General features: G+C 41.7%; 1 protein-coding gene across 2 annotated transcripts; it reads left to right on the top strand.

Moving 5' to 3' along the window:
* The first annotated feature begins 3,264 nt into the window (after nt 1–3,264).
* Nucleotides 3,265–15,066, top strand: LOC122620164 (protein obstructor-E). 2 transcript variants are annotated; one of them, XM_043797497.1, is made up of 5 exons: nt 3,265–3,425; nt 9,075–9,284; nt 9,445–9,633; nt 9,695–9,905; nt 14,240–15,066. In XM_043797497.1, exons 1-5 carry the CDS (start codon nt 3,383–3,385, stop codon nt 14,292–14,294), a joined length of 708 nt encoding a protein of 235 aa, XP_043653432.1. In that variant the 5' UTR covers nt 3,265–3,382; the 3' UTR covers nt 14,295–15,066. The 2 variants fall into 2 exon arrangements, with proteins under 2 accessions (XP_043653432.1, XP_043653431.1); XM_043797496.1 differs by lacking the exon at nt 14,240–15,066 and adding an exon at nt 10,457–11,087.
* Nucleotides 15,067–21,634: the final 6,568 nt, after the last annotated feature.

The raw sequence follows: 21,634 nt of genomic DNA, 5'->3' as shown, positions 1-21,634 counted from the left end.
AATGGAGTCTGAAAACCTAAAAAGCCAAATGTCATGCAATTATAGTTGTTTTCGAGGTTCTAATATTTTATTTTTATTTTTAAATCGCTTTTACATTTACCTCATAAGAATAATACTATGGAATGAGATGGATATGAGTATGTTGCTAAATACAACACTGGGTCTCGAAGTTTTCACTAAGTAGGAATTTATACTTTTATGTAAAGTCTATGCACCTTTAAGCAAATAGTTCACTCTATATATTAAATCAATTCTGTGAAATAGTATTCCCACAGTAGATATACAGTTTTCCCTGGTCAAGTTGGCCTAGACCTTGCAACTAACCTAGTATATCGGGCATTTGCATGTAACCTTAGCCTGGATCTATTAATATTACAAAGTCACTCCACCTTCGCGGTGACACGTAGCCTCCCAATGCAAATACCGTCTCGAATTTCCACCGTACCCTCCAAATTTGGAGGAGAAATTCTGATTTTAATGAAGCGGCAATTTCAGAGGATACATACTCGTATACATATACATATACAAAAATAGGCTTAATTAAATAGAAGCCGTACTAACGGGTTGTGATTTATTCAAAAGATTCCAGTCACGAACGCAACTCGACGACAAATTACCGTTTTACAAATGCACTTGCCAAATACCCAAGAACCCGCTTAGCCAAATAAGACAGACTAAAAATAATCCACCGATCGCATCGTATCCGCAGTCACTCAGGCCACGAGTATCTCAAAGTTAGAGTATTTCTGAGCTACCACTTACCACGTGTTTAAAGAGGAAAGGGGCAAAGGGAAGGGACTGTGTGGTGCGGGCCAAACCACTTTTCTTCCGCATTGCACATGCGATGGCGTTCGCAGACTACTACAGACTTCAGGCTGCAGACTACAGACCGCACCCACCCACAAATGGCCCGCTTAAATCAACAATTAAAACCGCTCACAATCTCCCGCCTGCATCTGATGCAATTTTAACATTTTTCGAATGCTTTATTAATTTTGCGCTCGCAAATTACTATGATAGTTTTAACTGGGCAACAGACATCAGAGCTTCGAGCTGGTATAATTTGGCATTCAATGGAAGGCGTAGTCCTCGCTGGAAAAAAAGAGCCAAACAAGACCCACGAATACAGCTGCATGGAGAACTAGTTTCTAGACATAGATATAGATAGAACTCGAAAAATCTAGGCTCCGGCTCCTGAAACAAAAGCAAGAAAAAGCTAACTGGCCTATGAGTAACCACTCCGAACTGCTTTTGAAAGCGAAAGCATGCATGAGGCAAGGTAGCTAGCTTGTTTTTGCTGCTTTTGCAGCCTTTGCTGCAGTTGGGGCTGCTGTGCCGCTTTTGCACTGCTGAAACTGGTTCGCTGTCTGGACATGTAGGCGGCCAACTTAAAGTCTTCTAGCCTCCACTTCAATAACACCCAGGCCCAGCCATCACGACTTGCCCGAACTCAAATGAACTCGAACACAGCACGGAAAAAAATTATCAAAAAGAACCAGTACGAGCCCCGTTTTGACCAGTCATTAGTCGAAACTCACATAAAGTGAAATTTGTCTACCTTAACTACCTCTGCAAACCCCGTAAACTGTCGTTGTGAATTTGTTAACAGTATGTTCATAATATTACAGCGGCTTGAAATAGCAAAACCAAATTTGTTACGAATTATTATCGTAATAATATTTACAACAATTTTACTGCTTATTAGACACATCAGTTACTAAAGAACTGTCTAAATAGCCTTTAAAAACTGGAAAAAGAAAAAGAACGTTAGACTTTAGCAGTTTTTTGTGATACAAAGTATAAGGCGGACTAGAAATCGTTTTTTTGGGTGCAATTCGGTTGTGTTTTATTGTAAATTTTAAGAGTCAAAACGTTCTTCCTTTCATATTTTTTCTCAGTGTCCCCAGATCAACTTGCCATCATCGCCAGCTGTAACTTTTTTGCTGCAGTCTGTGAGCTGGCTGTAATTTCATATTCTTCCTGCATTCCGAAACCTTGAATCACATTTCTTGCTATTAATTGCACATAGTTTTTGCAATTTTTCCTCTTGCCACTTGAAGGCGCCGCTGAGTGGCTGCCGTTGACCGCCGAGCTGGGTCAGTTTTAATAGCTATAGGCATAGCCGCAGCAACAACACATCCAGCAATAGCAGCCGCAGCAAAAACAACTTGCTGGCCTACCTTTTACTGGCACGCACTGCATTCGAGATGACGGCCTGTTTTAAATGCCAGCCAGTTGAGTGACTATGGGCTAAATGGCTAAATGGCTCTCCACTTTTGTTTATTTTTATTTGCTTTGGCGAGGCGCGTCGCTGGATATCGGTGCATAATTCGAATTGCATTGCCGGCCACCGGTTGACCATCGCAATAGGAAATCAAGCTAATGGAGCTGATTAAATTTAAGCTATGAGTTTTGCTTGCAACAGCCGATGCGGCGTATACGCGATTTTTGTATTACCTATAAACAAACTGTATATTTGGTGAGCTATACTGTTTTAAAAAACAGATACTTGTAAAATCCGACCCAGTACCTAAAGATTTAAACATTCGGGTAATAACTCTCACCCAAAAATGTTAAGGTTTAGTTATCCATTTCACAGCCTTCAAGATTATAGAAATACATCCAGCATTGTCATATAGAAAACCATTAGATATTGATATTATTGCGGTGAAGTTCAGCGATGAATTTTCTACATATCTTTCGCATTGCTAGATGCCGTGCCCTCAGCCGTGATTAGCTGCAGATACAAATTGAATGCTAGTTGTGCACTCACTCAATCTCGCACAAACATACTCGCTGTGAACTTTTTCAGGCTAAAATTCCATTTGCAACCCCCACCTTAAAAAAGTACATACAAATATGAAAGACAAGAAAAAAATGCAAAGCGCAGGCAGCCGGAGTTGGAAGTGAAAAAAGATCAATTGACAAATGGTTTGGGCCACAAAACAATAGACGTCGACGGCGACTGCGATTGCGACTGCGACTGGGGCTGCTCTGCCAACGTCGCTGCCAGCATACCAAACAGGTAAGCTCTGTAGAAAAGGACGGAGAGAGTGAAGGAGAGAGGTTCGCCACGCAGCGAGCGAAAAGCTGGCTGCTACGAATACCGTTGCAATGTCGCTGCTCGCGCCGACGCAGAAGCCGACGTAAGCGTCGCGGCGACAGCAACGGCGACGTTTACGTGTGGATAGTTCGCGACGTTGCGCATGCGCAGCGGTATAAAAAGCTACCGCTCGACGGAAACCACACACATTTCAAGTCGCGTTGCCAGTGGAGCGCAGTCAGTTCAGAGTTTTTGAGCTTGAGTTTCAGTCTCAGTTTTTTCAAGTGCGGTTCCGTCGGTCCCGATTCCAACTAAAATACAACTAACTACACTCGCAAAATGAAGAAGTTTCTCGTGGTGTTTGTGGCATTATTCGGAGCCGGTATGTATCTTTAGCTAGCTAAGTGAAATAAAGAAAAAAGAAAGAGGAGCGGCTAGTGGAAAATGCTTTTCCGCTTGCGCAACATGAAGGACACTTGAGTGCTGAAAATCAGTGTGCAAAAATCGAGAGTGTGCTTGTGCAACGACGGGTAAATCAACTATCACTGCTCCACTTTTACCAGCGATCGAAGCTAAAACTGAAGCTGAAACCAAATCGAGATCGAAAAGCGAAAAGCGAAAACCCAGACGCTGAAACGAAACGAAAAGCGAAGCCAACCAGAGAAAAATGCAATTGAGCAAGTCCCAACCCAGGCAGAGTTTTCCACGCAGACACACAGTGGCGATTGTGACCCAGAGTATCTGTATCCGCGTATCTGTATCGGTGTTTCTCTGCATCTCTGCATTCGATTCGGTTCGATTTCATTACCTCATCGGAAAGCCTTAAAAGCTGGGAGAGGTTACAACAGCGACGATCGTCTAGCTCCGCTGCAACTCGATTGCGAAATTGGCATCGGTGTGGTAATCAATATTAAGATTCGGGCTGCATTAGATAACCAGCTCGCAGCTTGTCGAACTCCAATTTCGAATATGCCATAAGACGTAAGGTGTGGTCAAGTCGGAACTCGCCAATTCTGACATTGACATTGAAAAGCACTTTAGAAAGCAGCCTCCTAAAAGATGAGATAGGCTCAGGAATGTGAACTACGCAACTATGTAGCCACTCCTCAAAAGCCAAATCCAAACCCGTTCGCTTTTTGGTTATTCAACATAACAATGCTTGCGAATTGCGTGCCATGCATTTTTTCTGCCAAGTCGAGCATGGCCGTAAAAGCAATTTCTCTACTCAATTTAATTACCAGTAATTTCCAAGTTATTAAACTTAACAACAGACCGAAATATAAATACTTTTTCAAGTTCAAGTTGGCATTAATTATGCATCGGCACTCGCCAGTTTAACTCACTCAAGCCAACTTGAAAGTCAGACTTTAAGGCCCAACTGCCATTTTAGTTTTCGAAAACCAGGCTGCTAATCGCGACGATAAACAATTTAAAGGGGTAAATATTCCCAAAAAAACGATAGCGAGCACAATAAATTTCCGCATTCGACTCTTGATTATTTTCCCCTCTTGCGGTTCGGTATCAAAAACTAGCACCAACCGCCGCTGAAAAAAAGTGGCCAAAGACAAACAAAATAAATTGTGCCATTTTGCTATTTTTTATTTTGCTTATTCTCTATTGCCACACAGGCCACGGCAGCAAGTCACGCCTGAACGGTTTTTATTTTGTGGCAACAAAATCAAATGAAAAGGGCCGACATGCAACTGGGCGTGCCGAATTCTATAGGTTGCATTAGGCCAGGCCAGCACACGCGCTCGGCTATCTATGCTGATTTATGGCCAACCTCGGGAAGGGCCAAAATACAACGCTTTTAAAACTCAATTTGCATGCCAATTTTGGCGGGGACCGTCGTGCTTTGAAAATCAATTTCTTTTTAAAACGCCAGCGTCGATCCGTTAAATTCCAATTAATGTCATATCTATACAGCGGTAAATACATGAAAACCGGCTAATCCTTCTTGGGCCAATATATTTATTGGGGATTTCTAGTGACACAAACAAGATGAAAAATATACAACATTTTATTTGAAAAATTCTTTACTTCTTATATGTTGAACTCAAACTTGTTGTATAATGATTCAAATATAGTTGGATTTATTACTGCAACTTTTACAGTGTAATTTTACTTATGCTAATCGTACTATGTCGACTCTCTTCCGCACTGATTAAAAGTATTACATGTAGTAGCATTGAAGCCAATTCCATTTCCAAAAAAAAATTTTAAAATGTTAATCGGAATGTAATTTCAATATAGTTTGTGTTTCAAAACTTGTATACATCATCGAATCGGTTGAGTATCCTTATGTGCACTTCCCGGCCAACAACTATCAAGTAAAAGACAAACAATAGACTGAACTATCCAAATACAGATTAACCCACATACGGACAGCAGGCCCACAACAATGTGGGCAAATATTTAAATATCATTACGATGTTGTCGGCGCCGCGTATACAAAAACTGTTTTTGAAAGACGGCAACATTTAGCGGAAATACTTGAGTGCCGTTGTTGCCGGGCAAATGTAAATACCTAACGGGCCAAAGGCTCCCCAACGGAACGTGCTTAAATGTCAGCAATTTTCTTGATTTATACGGCGGCGATGTCTTGCCAGACAAGAAGACAAACAGCGATAAAAATAACACCACGCCAGCTAGAGTTGCAAACAGCCAGGCAAATGATAGATACACACTTGTGCCGCTTAGTGCCTCCAAAAGAGGCAACCTGCGACTCTGACTCCGATTGTACCTGCAACCGCAGGAGCAGGAGCAGGAGCAGGAGCAGGAGCTGAGGGCGATTATAGGTCCGGGTCCTTCATAATGCCTCCTAATTTGCCTGCATGCCAAATGCTGGTGGGCCGCCGCCCTTCGATCGGGGTTCATTGCGCTGATACTGGTATTTATGGGCTGACAACTGAGTTGGCCGGCATGCGATGGGAAATTGTCATCATTTGTCACGTCACGAGTATCTTCCCGGCAGAACGACCTGAGATATGTAGCTCGAGGTTGCGGATTGCAGATAAAAGGAATATCGATACGCTTCGCATCTAACTACAGACTATGGCAATGCATTTTTTAAAACCATGGGCACTTGGCTATATGACTAACACATTCATTTAATAATTTCAAATTATGAATTCATTTGCATCTTGACATGTCTGTCATTTGTGTAACAAATAAATTAATTTCATTTATTGAAGCTCTGCAGAGTTTGTAAATTGTGCCAGGGCTGTGTACATTTTTGGTTAATTAAATGATTATGTTAATGGACGACCGGACGTACGAATGATAAACAGCGACCGGGGTCATCCAATGCCAATGGTGTGCAATCAACCAATAAGACCAACACAAATGTCAGTTTAACTGTTAAAATGTCAATAAAAATATATTATTTAAATGCACATAAACAGCCACATAGACACCCATCCGCATTGTTTGCACCAAAGGAGCAAAAAATGTAATTAAGCGCTCCGCACTGATAGATAAACCAATTATGGCCAAACACTAAATTAAATGGCCTGCCACACCAGGCAATCAGTCTAACTAGCTTATAAATAATTCGCTGGCTCACGTGGATTGCAGTGCAGATTGTGCAGACTGTGACTCCTATGCAGTACTCGTACACTCGAATTGCATTGGCATGCCGGTCAATCTATTTATTTCCAAGGTGCGCCGGGCGGCACCGCCGAGAACAAAAGACACCCGATTGCCAGACTTCAGAGTGGGTTAGTGGTCGGTCTAGAATCTGGCCAAACCGGTTCTCAACGAGAATGTGGGCTAGCTGGGCTTTTGGCTTTCGTTTTCGTTTTCGATCGTCTTGCGGTTTGCTCGAGGCTAGTTTAGCGTTATGTCATGTCAACAAAATCTCAGCTCTTGTTAGATAATTAAATGAAATAGCGCGTGATATGGTTAGATGCTATCGGTTTCAACTGAATTTGAACAGAGTGTTAAGTATGTGAGTCATTTAGTGGGTTGGACTTCAAATCCTACTTTTTACTACAAGCTTTCAAGAAAATAACACGAATTCTCCAGAAAACAATAAGCTGCTCAATGCAACCCAAGTCTGGACACAGATTGATCTTTGATACAGATTGGAACTAAGCGTACTTATAAGTGTTTTTAAAATAAATTTGAGAATGCGAAATTATAAAGCCCTTACTACAGTTTCTTGCCTGCTGGCTTGCCACATTATTCTTGGCTAAAGTTTGCGCATACACACTGTACACCAGGTGTCTCTGTAATTGCTTAGAAAACATGTGGCCGGTAGCACACACGGGTTTAAGTGCGCAATCATCATGTGTACAAAGGCATTAGTGCGGTCCATTCCTGTGCATTCCGCTGCAAAAGGCAACTGGCACTCTGGCACTCTTGCACTCTTTCGCAGAGTTGCCGGTGAAACTAAGTTGTTTTGCTGCTGAAGTGGCAAAGGTTTCTAGCTACCGGACTAAGTGCAAGCCAATGGCCGTCCTCGAACCACGAAATGTCCGGCTAATTGATGTCGCAGACTAATCGCGAACGACTCGGAGAACGAGGGTAATAAATTGCAACTCCTTGAATTTAAAAACCATAACAAGCCCAAGAGCTGCGATATTAAATTCAAATTTAAATTGTGGCTGCGACCAAACTGCGTAATTAACAAAATTACAATAAACAAATGCGATCAAATGCGATGCGCAAAACGTAGACCGAGTAAACAATCAATGTTTTTTGCGACTCCGAGCTGGCTAAATGACTGCCTAAGCCAACCATATATGTACATATGTATGTGTGGCAATACAGCATTTTTTCGCTAAAAATAAATACGCAGCGAAAATAACAGTTTTAATTAAAGTCCGCAAATAATTTTGTGGGAGCCAGAGTTTTGATTTATACGAGCTTGTTCATGATCCCAGAATCTGGGCAAATGTAAAATTTGAGATTTGATTAGTTTGCACACAAAATGAAAATTGCATGTTGTTTATGCAGACCAGCGAACCAGTTGATTTTTCTATGTTTTCATTCAATTGTTGCATTCATGTGGTTTCCCAGGCGATTTGCACCTGATTTTATGGCGCCCATCGTGGGTCCTTTTTGGGAGCCCACGTGGTGCCTGACCATGGACTTAGCCCCCGGCTTAGGCAATTGATGCGCACTTTTGATTGAACAGTGCACATTGGAAATGAAACGTGACCGCAACTCTGCGGCTTTGCAATTAGATTATCACACACACATAAACAGGAAACCAAACGGGCGAATTTCTTTTCAATGCCAGACTATACGGGGGTAATTATTTTTTGACTGCTGCCATTTGATTTTGCATCCCAGATATATAGAAAATGCCGGTAAATACCGCGTTAGTTAGATGTACAAATGCAATTTAGTTCGTTACGCCCTGCGGTTGCATTGAGCTCAGACTCCACAAAAACGGACAAGGCCGGCGACGGAAGAGGAGGGGGCTTAAGTCCTTGGCTGCGCATTTCAGGAGCTTCAACTCCCTGTCACAGGGTTCGCTGTAATTCCACACCAAAACACGAGGGAGAGTAAAACATCGCACGAAACAAAAGTAAATGCAGTTGGCCCTGAGCTGTCAGCGATCTGTGTGTGACTGCGACTGCGACTGCGACTGCTGAAAGTTGCCTTCGAGATTTATTGGCAACCGTCGTCTCTCTGTCAGACATCAGACTTTTTAAAGTGAATGCCTTTTGGGCCACATGACAAACGGCCGTGCCCAACGTCATCATCGTCGAGCTCGTCTTGCCGTGATAATGATAATAAGCATCTTGGATACGTGTATCTGCATCTGCATCTGCATCTGTGACTTTCGTAAAATTAAATTACATTACGTACATATATACTAGAATTGCCCAGAATTGGCCGAAGATAATTATTTTATCCACAATGGAGCTTTATGAATTTAATTTTACAGTGAGCAAAGCACACTTCGTTTTATACACTTTTCAAATCTGTTCACGCCTTGCTTTCTACACTTTGTAATTTTATTGAATTCTAAGTTTTATCAAGTTGCTTATTCCTTACCCTTTAATTGCATCTCCTACAGCTGTGGCCCAAAGTAGCTTTAAGTGTCCCGATGACTTTGGATTCTATCCGCATGACACGTCCTGCGACAAGTACTGGAAGTGCGACAACGGCGTTTCCGAGCTGAAGACCTGCGGAAACGGTCTGGCTTTCGATGCCACAGACTCCAAATACCTCACCGAAAACTGCGACTATCTGCACAACGTGGATTGCGGCGATCGTACAGAGCTTGGTAAGTTTTCAGTCAAATCAGAGATAAGCTAGGCTTTATGTGGAAGTAATTGTATGTGCTGCAAAAGTTGCTGCAGAATGTACGCAGAATTTTAATAATACAATAATATTTTACTTACATTTTCACATTACTTATGAAATGTTATATTCCAATTGCACAGAGCCCCCAATCACCACCCCCCACTGCTCCCGCCTTTACGGCATCTTTCCCGATGAGAACAAATGCGACGTGTTCTGGAACTGCTGGAACGGCGAGCCCTCCAGATACCAGTGCTCCCCCGGATTGGCCTACGATCGCGATGCTCGCGTGTGCATGTGGGCTGATCAGGTGCCCGAGTGCAAGAACGAAGGTGGGTTCGACAATCCAACAGGTGCTCAGAGTCAAATGACAAATTAATTGTTAAATTGCAGAGGTGGCCAACGGATTCTCCTGCCCGGCGGCTGGTGAGCTGGCCAACGCCGGATCCTTCTCGCGCCACGCCCATCCCGAAGACTGCCGCAAGTACTACATCTGCCTGGAGGGCGTGGCACGCGAGTACGGATGCCCCATCGGCACAGTGTTCAAGATTGGCGACAGTGATGGCACTGGCAACTGCGAGGATCCTGAGGATGTTCCCGGGTGGTAAGTTGAAATCTTTATTTTCCATATCTGCCTAGGCTGGCACTGTTCTGAACGCTAAAATAGGAAAGGTTAAGAGCTCATCTTGCTTCTACTCAAATATTTTGTGATTGCCTTAGTTGAGGACAAAAGAAATGATTATATCAAAACATTATAGTTCCATATAATCAATTTCTATTAAATTCGAGTGATTCGAGAAAGACCACATACATATGTACATAGGATCCCATATGGAAAATTTAAAGAAGTTCCTGCAAATATAATCCTGCTTAAGGTGTTTTTTTTTTTATTTTTGCTACCAAAAGGGGAAGCATTGTTTCAGACACCCTCAAGTATCTTCGCATATGGCATCCCGATGCCCACCATTCTGAATCTATTTTGATGTTTTCTGCCACTCTTACATCACTAAGCACCTATCACCACATCCCCCAAAGTCTTCACATTCACTCCACTGTCTATACTCAACACATATCACAATCACGCCTCACTTATCCATATCTCTGGCATATTCTTACATACATATCTCTTTACCTGGGTCCCATTTACTTTTACAGCGAGGACTACTACGGTGATCTGGATTTGAAGAGCATCCGCAAGAGCGAACTTTTAGCTGGACTGAACAGTGAAGGTCGCACTAAGGGCGCGCCAAAAACCAAAGCTGCCTCCTCCTCCTCATAAACATACCATCTACAACAAGAACCTACAACTTTAACAACAATAACTAAACAACAACAGCAACTATTATTACAAAACAATACAACAAGATCAATCAATTCAGATCCCCCGTTCCCATCCTGCCAAAAATCCCCCACATCACAAATCAGATGAAAATCAGGAGATATACTACTCTGCCTCAAGCTGAAATTAGAATCACATCAATATCTATTTTCCTGCCATCTTCGAACTTCTCAGTTGACTTCTGTACTATGCTTCTAATTTATGAATCTATAATTCTCTCTCGTTTTGTCTGAGTCGAACTTACTTGCTTGTCTCTTCATGCTTCTGTTTTCAACAAGTATAAAACATATCGAAATTGCCCCGCAAATTCAGGCTCGAAGAACTTACACAAAATTTTGTAAACAAACATCGAGGAATGAAAGAATTCGTTCAATATGAAGTGTAAAATTTAGAGATTTGTACATTTAAGTGATCCTTGTTTATAAGATTATAATTTTATTTTATACATAAAAACAAAAACAACAAAAATATATAAAGAAAAACACAATACAATTCTAATTTTTTTTAAGTGCCTTAAAAAAGGTGTGCAGGTTAGCTGTTGTTTTACACCCACATTAGTGGAATTAATGATAAACGGCTTAATTGAATATTCTTAACACCCTTTTTTTCTTCCTTCCCAAGTCACACTTTTTTGTAGTGTCCAAATTATACTATCTTAATTTTGGACTCTTCAAGGCAAGGAATTTTTGAATATCCTTGGAAAAAATGCTTAACAGAGCAGTAAGTATCGTGTGTTTTGTAGTAGGAAAGTTGACGATATCGATTTTTTTCTTCGCCTGTAGACTCGTTAGAGTCTGTAAATAATAAGTAAACATGAAACTTTGCCAGTCATATTTGCGGCAAATGGGAAGTTGGCTGGCATTTCAAGGCGACCAGGAAGTCTCTGCCTTCTTCGCCGTTGACGTCTTTTCAAATGCACAAGAACTTTGTTAATTATTCATTAGATTCTATAAACAAAAACGCGATACAAAAACTTTAAATGAATTTTCAAATTATCAACACAATTGCAGGCAGAACCAGCCACACACACAGCCTTACAAAAAGCAAAAAGGAAATGGAAAATGTGAGCGGAAAAAGGAGAAAGGGGTCAGGAGGCAGGGAAACCGTGGGCAGTGGCCCCTCGATAAAGGTCCTGGAGGGGCTTGGAATCGAGTAGGGCGTCCTTTCTACTCTCACTAACTCATAGAAGCTGGAAACTTTAACTTTAGCCTCTGTGTGCGAATGTCCCTCGTTGTATGGGTGAACCTGGGCTTGTGTGCATTTGCATTTATGGCGCACTGGAAAAAAGTTTTAAAACTAATTAAATAAAAATTATAAAACTATACAAACTCGAGGCACAAGTTATCGCAAAAGGACATTTTCTGCTCTCTTCTGTCTGTGTGCGTGTGTGTGAGGCAGAGCTTCGTGTGTGTCGCATAAGCTCTTTTTGGCACCGAAAAGCCGCGTAAAGAGCTCCCGGAATGTTCGGGCAAATATGAGCATAAAGTCGCCTACATCCATTTAGTTTGATGTAGCTCCTTCTTGGCTCAGCTCTTAGTACCAGTATCCACTCCCGAGGTCCTTGCTCATGGGAGCCACACACCGACCGTTGGAGGCCATCTCTTACTTTAATATATTTTGAAATGCTCTCCTTGTGGCTGCGGGCTGGCAGTTAAGTGCAGCAAGTAAGCAATCTTTAATTAAAAGTTGCTGCTTGTCCCATTTCGCCATAGGAATCCTGTGTATTCTGTTTATGTTTGCGGCTAACTCAGCTTAGATGCGGAAAAAAGGGACTCAAACCGATAACGCACTTCGTACTCACAAGTGTTTTATAAACAAAAATGATTTATGTCCAGGAATAAGGTAATTGAATTACTAAGAGAAAAGTTTGTAACCTAAATGCATGAACTTATAACTATGTACTGAAGTCTTTAAATATGCATGGTATCTAACATTATAGAAGTGTAACCATATTTAAAAAATATTTTAATTCGTTTCTAACGGGATGTCCGAGTATTGTGTGTAAATGGACCCATAGAACTGAAGCAAGCACTCCGATTTTTCTTGTAGTCGAAATACACGAACCTCTTTTAAATTTATAACTTTGGTAATTTGATTCGTAATTGCCAAACCTATTATATAGTTTTGGTCCCAAGGACCAGATTTTGGCTTTAATTCTCCGTGCACAAGTAGTAACTGGGTAGCAGTCTCTGGGCAACCGCAGTGCAGACACAAGATGGGGAAAGGGCTGACGAACAGGCACTGTGTGCGAAAGAGGATAGTAACTCTTGATGGATAATAGCCAACGGACTGATCAGTGAGGATGTCCGCCCGGCAATGAAATCCTTTTAACATTTTGACTCTAATTAATTTTAATGATGGTACAAACGCAGAAGCAGAACATGAGAGTCCGCGACTGCTTGTCAATATATTCACATATATATATCAGGGACTGGGGCGCCGACCAACAGGCGGGGGATCCATGGTGGCCAAGAAATGCCGAAAAAAATGAGAAACGTAAATAGAAGAAAACAATTTTGGACCACTAAACAAGAGCCATATTTCGCAGCTTACGCCCCCTCACTGACCACCCCCTTACTACATGATCCGCATCTTTATCAGGGCCGCTACATTTATGGTGCTGACTTCTGAACAAGGACTCTGAGCTGTCCTTGGTTTTTGGTCAATTCCGTTTAATTTAATTTAATAGCCTTGCGCTTTTTGGCATTCGCTGCCCAGATCCGCAAACACACTGCGCATTTTATATGTGCGAGTACACAGAAACCACGGGCCTTGGCCAGTTTTTTATATTTTGCCTTAAAAGCTTTTAATTGAAAAAATTAAAAAACTATCTTAAAAACCAATAGATTTACATATTGCTCCTTTTCTTGTCCAAATGTAGTTCATATGTTTCCAGCAGTAATTAATTTTTAACTTTCTTTGAGTGTAATGGACCAAGGGGGGTGAGGGGACATGCATGTCCTGGTAGCAAAAGCGCGCCTCGCCAGCTCATCGCCATCACACTTGGTCCTTGTTGCCTGCGCTTTAAAGGCAATTTGTTGTTCGCTGATAATGTTGTTATTGCGGCCAGAAGGCAACCCAGCCAGCTAGCGTCTTTTAATCCTTGACGTCCTGTTGCTTTGCTCTGTCCCAGTCTCCTTCGTCCCTTTCCCCCTCCCGTTTGCGCTATTCCATCTGGCCAAGCCACAAATCCTTGTGAGCGGACTGAGCCCCTCTCGTCGTTCGCTGTGCTCGTAACAAGATTTTAACAATATTATTTTTAATTACGCTTTTAATAAATATTTCCTTTGTCAATTTACAACACAAACCGGGGAGCTGCTAGGGGCTTAAGAAAAAAGGTGGAGGGAACAGAAACAGAAACAGAAGTTGGGCGCATAAGAATAAAATTCTTTTCGTTACCTAATCAAATTCTCCCGACTTGTTAACCATGTACATACATGGCATAAATTCCTTGGAGCGTGACTGGCAAGAGACAAAATAATTTAATTAAACAAATAAGAGCCGGGCCAAGGAAACCCCTGAAAAGGAAATGTCCCTTTGAATACTATTTAGCAAGAATTTGTATTTATTTAATACTTTTCGTTTCTGGTTTTTTCCAGCGAGGATTACTATGGCGATGTAGACCTGAAGGCTCTGAAAAAATTGGGCTTTTAAGAATACACTCGAAAGGCACATCGAATTCACACAAAATTAAAGCCACGGCAGTTGAGGCCTGAAAGTCACTGCAGAAAGGCAAGAAGAGAGGCAACAAAAGGAGTCAAAGGATAGCGAAGGATCAGAAGGAAACCACAATGGCAGTGGGCTTAAAATGCTTGCCGCACGTACACTCAGAACAAATCAAGAGCTTGGATATATAATTGGGAATGACTGATAAAAAAATTAATTTATATTTTAATTAAGTTCATTTAACTACACAGGTTTTTGAATATAACACATTTTTTAAATTACAGCCTTTGTCTACAAAAAGAGAATCTTCAGAGCTTGAGTCAAGCATGTTGAATGATTTGTTAAAGATTTCTCACAGTGCAAATACACAAGCAGACACATATCAAAAGCATAAAAAGTAAAGTATGCACGCAGAATACATAAGAATCGTACAGTTGCCTTTAAAGACTGACCATAGAATATCCCCAAAAATAGCCCAAATGGACAAATAGTCGAAGGTGCAATTGAGCACCTTTAAGTTGAAGTAATAATAAAGGAATTCAATCACATTAGCTCTGAATTGAAGACCCGTATGCTTCGTGGGAATTCCAAGAAACCTTTGATGAGCCGGCAGCGAATTCCGTGTATTCCGCGGTTACCACAGTGGCCGCAAAGTCAAATTTAACTTATTTAACTAAATACTCACGAAACCACACACACAGACGGCTCATGATTCCCAGACCCTCTAATAACGTCAATGTATTGTACATAAATAAAAGCAGTTTAGGACTTAAGTGTAAATCTGAAATAAAATGAAAGTTTTTGTTAAAAATTAATGAAAGTCGTTGAGTTTGCCAAGATAATTGTGATTCATTCATCAGTGGGATTCATTTTCAGCTTTAAATTGTTGGATCCAGCTCAAAGTTAATTTTATTTTCACTCTCTAGTTTTAATCATTATACCCATGGTCAAAAATGATAAATGGCATACAACAAATGTAACTGTTATCATCATCTTTCAATGCTTTTATTTTCCGCAAAGCTGTTAGCATATACACAGTTTAATCAGTTGAGTAGAACTTGGAGTTTTCATTTGGCCGAATTGGCTCTTGGCCACAATTTACTAGGACTAGGCATCGTTGCTAGCTGGCTGAATGACCGCAAAACACAACACGCATACGCACTGTTTGCCAAGCAAATAGCAGCAAAATGCCTTAAGCCAAAAAACAAGTAAATAAACAAACAAAAATACAAAATATACAAACTCTCACAAAATTGATAATTATTAAGGCTCGAATCGAAGCCCTGGCTTCTGAAAACAACAATGCAGGCGATGCGCCCAATGGGCGAAAGGAGCGGGGCAAGGCGGGTCAGAGGGCAAGCTCTAACGACGCACAAGTGTAACATTAGCCTATGAAAAGATTGAAAAGCGGCTGCAACAATAGGGGATGTTGCAGCTGCAACGGGAAGACATGCAGTTGCATGTTAATTGAAATCAATAAGTGGAACACACACACACCACCGCCACCAAATCCCACACCACCCAACGCGCTTCGTCTGGCTATCAATAAGTACACTAAGAACAATTTCTTCACACAACTTTATAGAAACTACGTAAAACGCAACGAAAAGTTCCTAACATGATAGCTTTTTAGAGAGTTCGTCTAACAAAGGAATTATGATTAGAAACAGATCTATGTACATAATTGTATTGTGTAGTGCAATTTCGACTTTAAGCCTTGATTTATTAGGTTTCCCTGTTGGATTCTAAGTTATCTGAATGGCAGGACGCAACGGGTCTTCTTTAAAAATTCTCGTTCTTGTATTCTCCGAGTCACATCCGGCGTCCCACAAGGGAGCCACCTAGGTCCGCTCCTTTTTACCTTATTTATTAACGACCTTCCCTTAATAATAAATCATTCGGACTTACAATCCGATCTAGATTGCTTTCAAACCTGGTGCCGTGATAACGTATTAAACTTAAATGGCTCTAAGTGTAAAGTTATGACCTTTTGTCGTACCAACTCAACACATATTGATGATCTTGGTGTTCTTCTGGACCCTATCGTCTATTGTCAATAAGGCCAGGGGTGTGCTTGGTTTTATAAAGCGGTGGTCAAAGGAATTTGATGATCCTTACATGACCAAAACCTTATTTATTTCTCTAGTCCGTCCGATCCTCGAGTATGGATCACCTGTTTGGAGTCCACAATATGAAGTTTACTCGGACCGCATTGAATCGGTTCAAAAGAACTTCTTACATTTTGCCTTACGGCGCCTTAATTGGGATGCAAACCTTAGATTACCTCCTTATTCAAGTAGATTTATGTTAATTAACTTACCCTCCTTAGCTAACCGTAGAACGATGCTTGGAACAGTCTTTATTTTTAACCTTATTCGTGGTGAAGTGGATAGTCCCGACTTGGTTAGTCGGCTAAACTTCACTGTTCCAAGCAGATTTACTGGAAATTACGTACCTCTAATTTTAAATCATTGTAGATCTAACTATGAGTTGCATGATCCCTACAGAGTATTATGTTCTGACTATAATAGATTCTATCCTATTATCTCTAATTCTGACTCTCTGCCGTTTTTAAAGCGATCAATACTAACGTACTTAACGAATTCTTAGATCTTACTACTATATACATATATTTCCTCGTCCTTTACTGTCTTCTATATCGCGTCTATCTTCCCGCGATTCGAGCCGTACGATACACGGCAGCGCCCCTCGGTCGGTTGGGCGGGAGGTGTGGCCGTGGGACTCGCGCGAAAAAAAAAAAAAAAGCCACGCCCTGACATCAGTTTATGTCAGGCTATTTGCCTAATTTTGTCCAGTGTACTTGTGTGTGTGAGCGTGTGGTCGCAATGCATTGCAATGGCCACCGGGCGCCAGGCGCCTGAACCAAAAGCAAAAGCAACAACGGACAACAGCAAGAGCAGCAGCAGCGGCAGTACCAACAACACAATGGTTAGTTATCGAAGTAAATGTGGTAAAGTAAATTATTTGCCCAACGGCTAATGACAATGGCATTGGCCACAACGACAGCAACAACAAGAACGGTCCATCGAAGTGGCAACAACAGCAACGTGGCCAACACTCACATATCCTTTTTATACCCGTTAATCGTAGAGTGAAAGGGTATACTAGATTCGTTGAAAAGTGTGTTACCGGAAGCGTTTCCGACCATTTAAAGTATTATATATATATTCTTGATCAGGATCAATAGCCGATTCGATCTGGCCATGTCCGTCTGTCTGTCCGCCCGTCTGTCCGTATGAACGCCGCGATCCCAGGAACTGTGCCACGCCCACACTTTTGAAAAATGTTCTGATATTTTTCCTTATTTTTTTTGCCACGCCCACTCTAACGCCTACGAACCGCCAAAAAGCTGAAAATTCTCCTTCGCACTTCCACTAGTAGAGTAACGGGTATCAGAAAGTCGGGGAACTGGACCATAGCCCTTCTGTCTTGTTATTTATTATTTCGGCAGATGGCTGTTGCCTTTTTCCCATTGCCAGCTGCTGCTACATTAGTTGAGCACATGGCCAGACGTAAATAATGCATTGTAATTTTTAGAATATTTCTGGAGCCCTACCTCAGACAGAGAAAGGAAATATTTACAATTAGATTGAAACCATTTAATATAAAATAATTTAATTAATTTTCATATATTGATACATTCGCAAGCAATATGGTGTTTCTGACTATATTTTTACTATTTTAAAAAATATTCGAAAAAATAAACAAAAACTCCTATTTGAGCAGAAGCAAATTCGTTTACTTCCTTACTGTGATTACATTTCAAACTAAACTGATTTGAGTGAAGTAATTTTTTTGCCTGCAACCCCGTCTTCTTCCGCCTCCTCTTCGATTCCTGGCTGTCTTTCCGATTTCGTAGACCAGAACTAGGCTCTTCCTGGCCAGCGACGTGATGGCAATTACTCCAGCTCCGACACCGACTTTGGGCCTCCGGTCGGCAACAACAACTGCCGCAATGCAGTCGCTTGTAGTTGCTGCTGCAAATGGCTCGAATAACGTGCAAAAACTGCAACGCCAAGGCAACTGCAACAACGCAACATCTATACACGGGAAATGGCAGCAAAGAAAATTATGCTTGCAATAACATTTACATTCGTGTGTGTGCGTCGGGTTGGGAGTGTGGTGTGTGGCAAATTTATACGCCAATCGTCGCTTGCGGTGGGCAACTAAGCAACGCAACAACAAGGCAGCCACACAGCAGGACAACAACCCAGCCGTCCAGAGGTCACATTTTCATTTCATACATTTGACCAGCCCAAAAGGAAAGCAGCCGAAAGGAGGCCACAAAACTCGAGAGTAAACAGCGCGAGTGACTGAATGTCGGGCACGATAGTCAATTTAAGTGCACATCGAATGGTTATGCATAATAAACTAACGGGAAAGCCATCCTAAAGCAAATATCTGAGAAAGTTTATATTCCGTAACTACCAATTGTTAAAAATATAGATTAAACAATTATAATTTCCCAAGAAAAATTAATTCACTATCCTCCACTATTCTGATTAGTCATTTTTATTATTCCTGCATCTCTTTTTTGCCTCTTATATGTAGTAAAACAACAACTTAAAACAGTGTGTGGCTGTACAATTTTCTCGGAATTTCCCAATTCCCTACATTCTTTTTCAGCCCCAGAAAAGCTTATCACACTCCTTGCAGGCTGGGACGGTCCGCCGGAGCCATCTTATTCATCGGTCATCACAGTCTGCCCGCTTGATTCAATAAGAATTGGCTTCGAGTGGCCATTGTCAAGCGGGCCAGTAATGCGGCCCAGTCGCCAAGTACTTTTCTGATTATGTGGCAGCATAGCATCTTGCATGTGCTGTGCTCCACTGGGAGAAACCAGTCCGAAATTTATAATTGCTTTTGAACCCATAGGAAATTGTGGATTTCAGTAGGTATATATAGAAAAAGACCATTAACAAAACAAAATTACGATTTGATTAAATGACCGATTTCAATACAAAATCATAGAAAATTGATCATAGATCAAGAATACTTGTAATTTTGTATAATGATTTTAAATATTTTTTTGAGGGTGTGTATTTGTGTATTTGCGACCTACTAGCACGACTAACTAGCACTAAGGACAAGGCCAGAGAAACCACCTTGTTCAATTCTTCTTTCAATGGGTTCAACTTGCTCCACTTTTTTGTTGAGTACACTGCCTGGTTTTCCATTTGCCATTGCCTCTGCGGAGCGGAATGCAATGACAATGGCTGCACTCGCCGTTCCATTCGGTGTTCAATACGCTTCATGACAACGGCGCCGCGGATCGGGCCCAGACATTGCTTATTTTTGTTTGCCCTGGATGCCCATGCCCCATGCCCCATGCCCCATGCCCGGTGCCCAATGCCAGATGCCTGAGCGAGATGCCTGGAAAGGACTAATGCCCGGCGGCAACGGCAGCGGCAGGGGCAACAACAAGCAGCGCGCTCTAACGCCCTTATCCTTGTAACGACTTTGCCGCTGCGCTTTTGCGGTTGACCGCATTTGCTGGGAAAATCTGTTGCTGCCAAAGCATTGGCCACTACCAACTGCTGCTCTTGACCGAGTGGAGCTATAAATATCTGCGATAGCGAAATGCAATTACGTGGCAACAATGAATACAGCGGCAGCGATTGCTTGCTTTTCCCGCTTTTCCCGTGCCTTCGTCGTGCTTTCTAAGGACTCGCCCCACATCCGGCAATTGACAATGATGATGTGTATGTAGTTTTTTGTCTCCTCTGCCGGCGAAAGGGGAAGTTTCTGGGGGGATGGCGCTGGAAATGAGGACATCTGAGTATGGCATTTTTCTACAACATTTTGCCGCATTGTTAGCCGCTTTCTCGCTCTCCCAAGGAGCGATACATTGGCTGCGTTTTGGTGAATTTATGTGCTCCTTATGAGGGTTCAATGGTGGGCATCATAAAATATTGCAACTGACTACGAACGCAAGCTAGATACAAAGATACTTTAATGCTTTCCACCAACAGTCCCTACTTACAACTAAGTTTACTATTACTATTCCTTGAACAAAATTCGATCAGCACAAAGAGAAGGAATCAATCTAAAACTTAAGAACTCTAAAGGCCTCCCGCAATTCGCACTACCTTAACATAAGTCGAATAATGGACCGCAAAGTAATTGCCAATGGACTCCGAGCCAACAATGTCTTGTGCTATTAACTCGACGCATTCCGAAATATCCGGGGAGTGGGACGGCTAAGCACATTCCTTGGGTCAGTCAACTAGCCACCAATCTTCCAATGGAGTGACCCATAAAAACGGCAATTTTTCCAGTTGTCAGCGGCAAATGCGTGGCTTAAATTACGGCGATTGGCTGACAGTTGACACCCCAGACCGAGACGCATAATTATGTTCACGGACTCAGTGTTGGCCTGATCCACCCACACCAGCACTTCCCCGAAAATTGGGCAGTTCTTGATGCTAAAATATTATATTTTACATTCGATTATGCATGTCCTTGTCTGTTTCAAAACAAAACTTATATTTCCCAATTCAAACTAAACCAAATGATTCTCTGTTTTAAACCTTCAGTTTAGACAAGTTTCAAAAATTATCGCAATCATTTTTGAGATAAATATTTTTCGTTTATTTTTAAATTATTTAAATTTTTCAAATAAATGTAGTTTGGTTATTTTTAAATACATTCCCTTGTTTTGAAGCTATGTATGTCTCAATCAATTCCGACAATTTGAGGTATAAATACAGTTTTTATTCACTTTTCTTCAAGTGCACGTACCCCAGCAATTGTAAGTCATTTGAAAACAATTTTGATTATATTTTTTCCGAGCGATTTCACAAATCCGTTTTATGCTCGGGTCCGCAAAAACGGACGTGGGGATGGGAAAGTGCGTTTTGCGTATGAGTAGTTAACAACATGCCCCATAATAATAACATACATTTCGGCATTCACCCACTCCACCCACTAGGCAAACGAAATGTTTGCTGTAAACGACCTTAAAAAACGAAAGCCAACGTCGAAGACGAAAAACGAGAGACGAGAGACGAGTGGCGAGTGGCGAAAACAAACAGAAATGCCTGCACACATATAAAATCAAGAGCTCCTCCTTTCCTCCGGGACTCGCTTGCTGGTCCTGTTCTGTGTTTTCGCCATTGTTATTGTTGTCGAGGCAAATTGCAAATAACAAGCGAAAGTTCACACAGGCAGTTTGGCCCATCGACGGTTGGGATCTGGCAGGAATAACAAAAAAACAAGAAATGTGCGTAGCATTAGCCGTACGTAGTCGACTTGATTTTGATCGCTTCAATGAACATTAATTCGCAGGAGGGGCAGGGGGTCGTGGG

This window comes from Drosophila teissieri, chromosome 3R, assembly GCF_016746235.2.
Source record: "Drosophila teissieri strain GT53w chromosome 3R, Prin_Dtei_1.1, whole genome shotgun sequence".
Lineage (NCBI taxonomy): Eukaryota > Metazoa > Arthropoda > Insecta > Diptera > Drosophilidae > Drosophila > Drosophila teissieri.
The sequence above is the reverse complement of the archived record's forward strand: the minus strand, read 5'-3'. Positions and strand labels throughout refer to the sequence as shown.

Bases quoted from the DNA above. Each gene is read 5' to 3' on its own strand.
- LOC122620164 (XM_043797496.1), top strand. From the start codon at position 3,383: ATGAAGAAGTTTCTCGTGGTGTTTGTGGCATTATTCGGAGCCG. The intron at 3,426-9,074 runs GTATGTATCTTT...CATCTCCTACAG, and splicing joins TGTGGCATTATTCGGAGCCG to CTGTGGCCCAAAGTAGCTTT. The intron at 9,906-10,456 runs GTAAGTTGAAAT...TTACTTTTACAG, and splicing joins CCTGAGGATGTTCCCGGGTG to CGAGGACTACTACGGTGATC.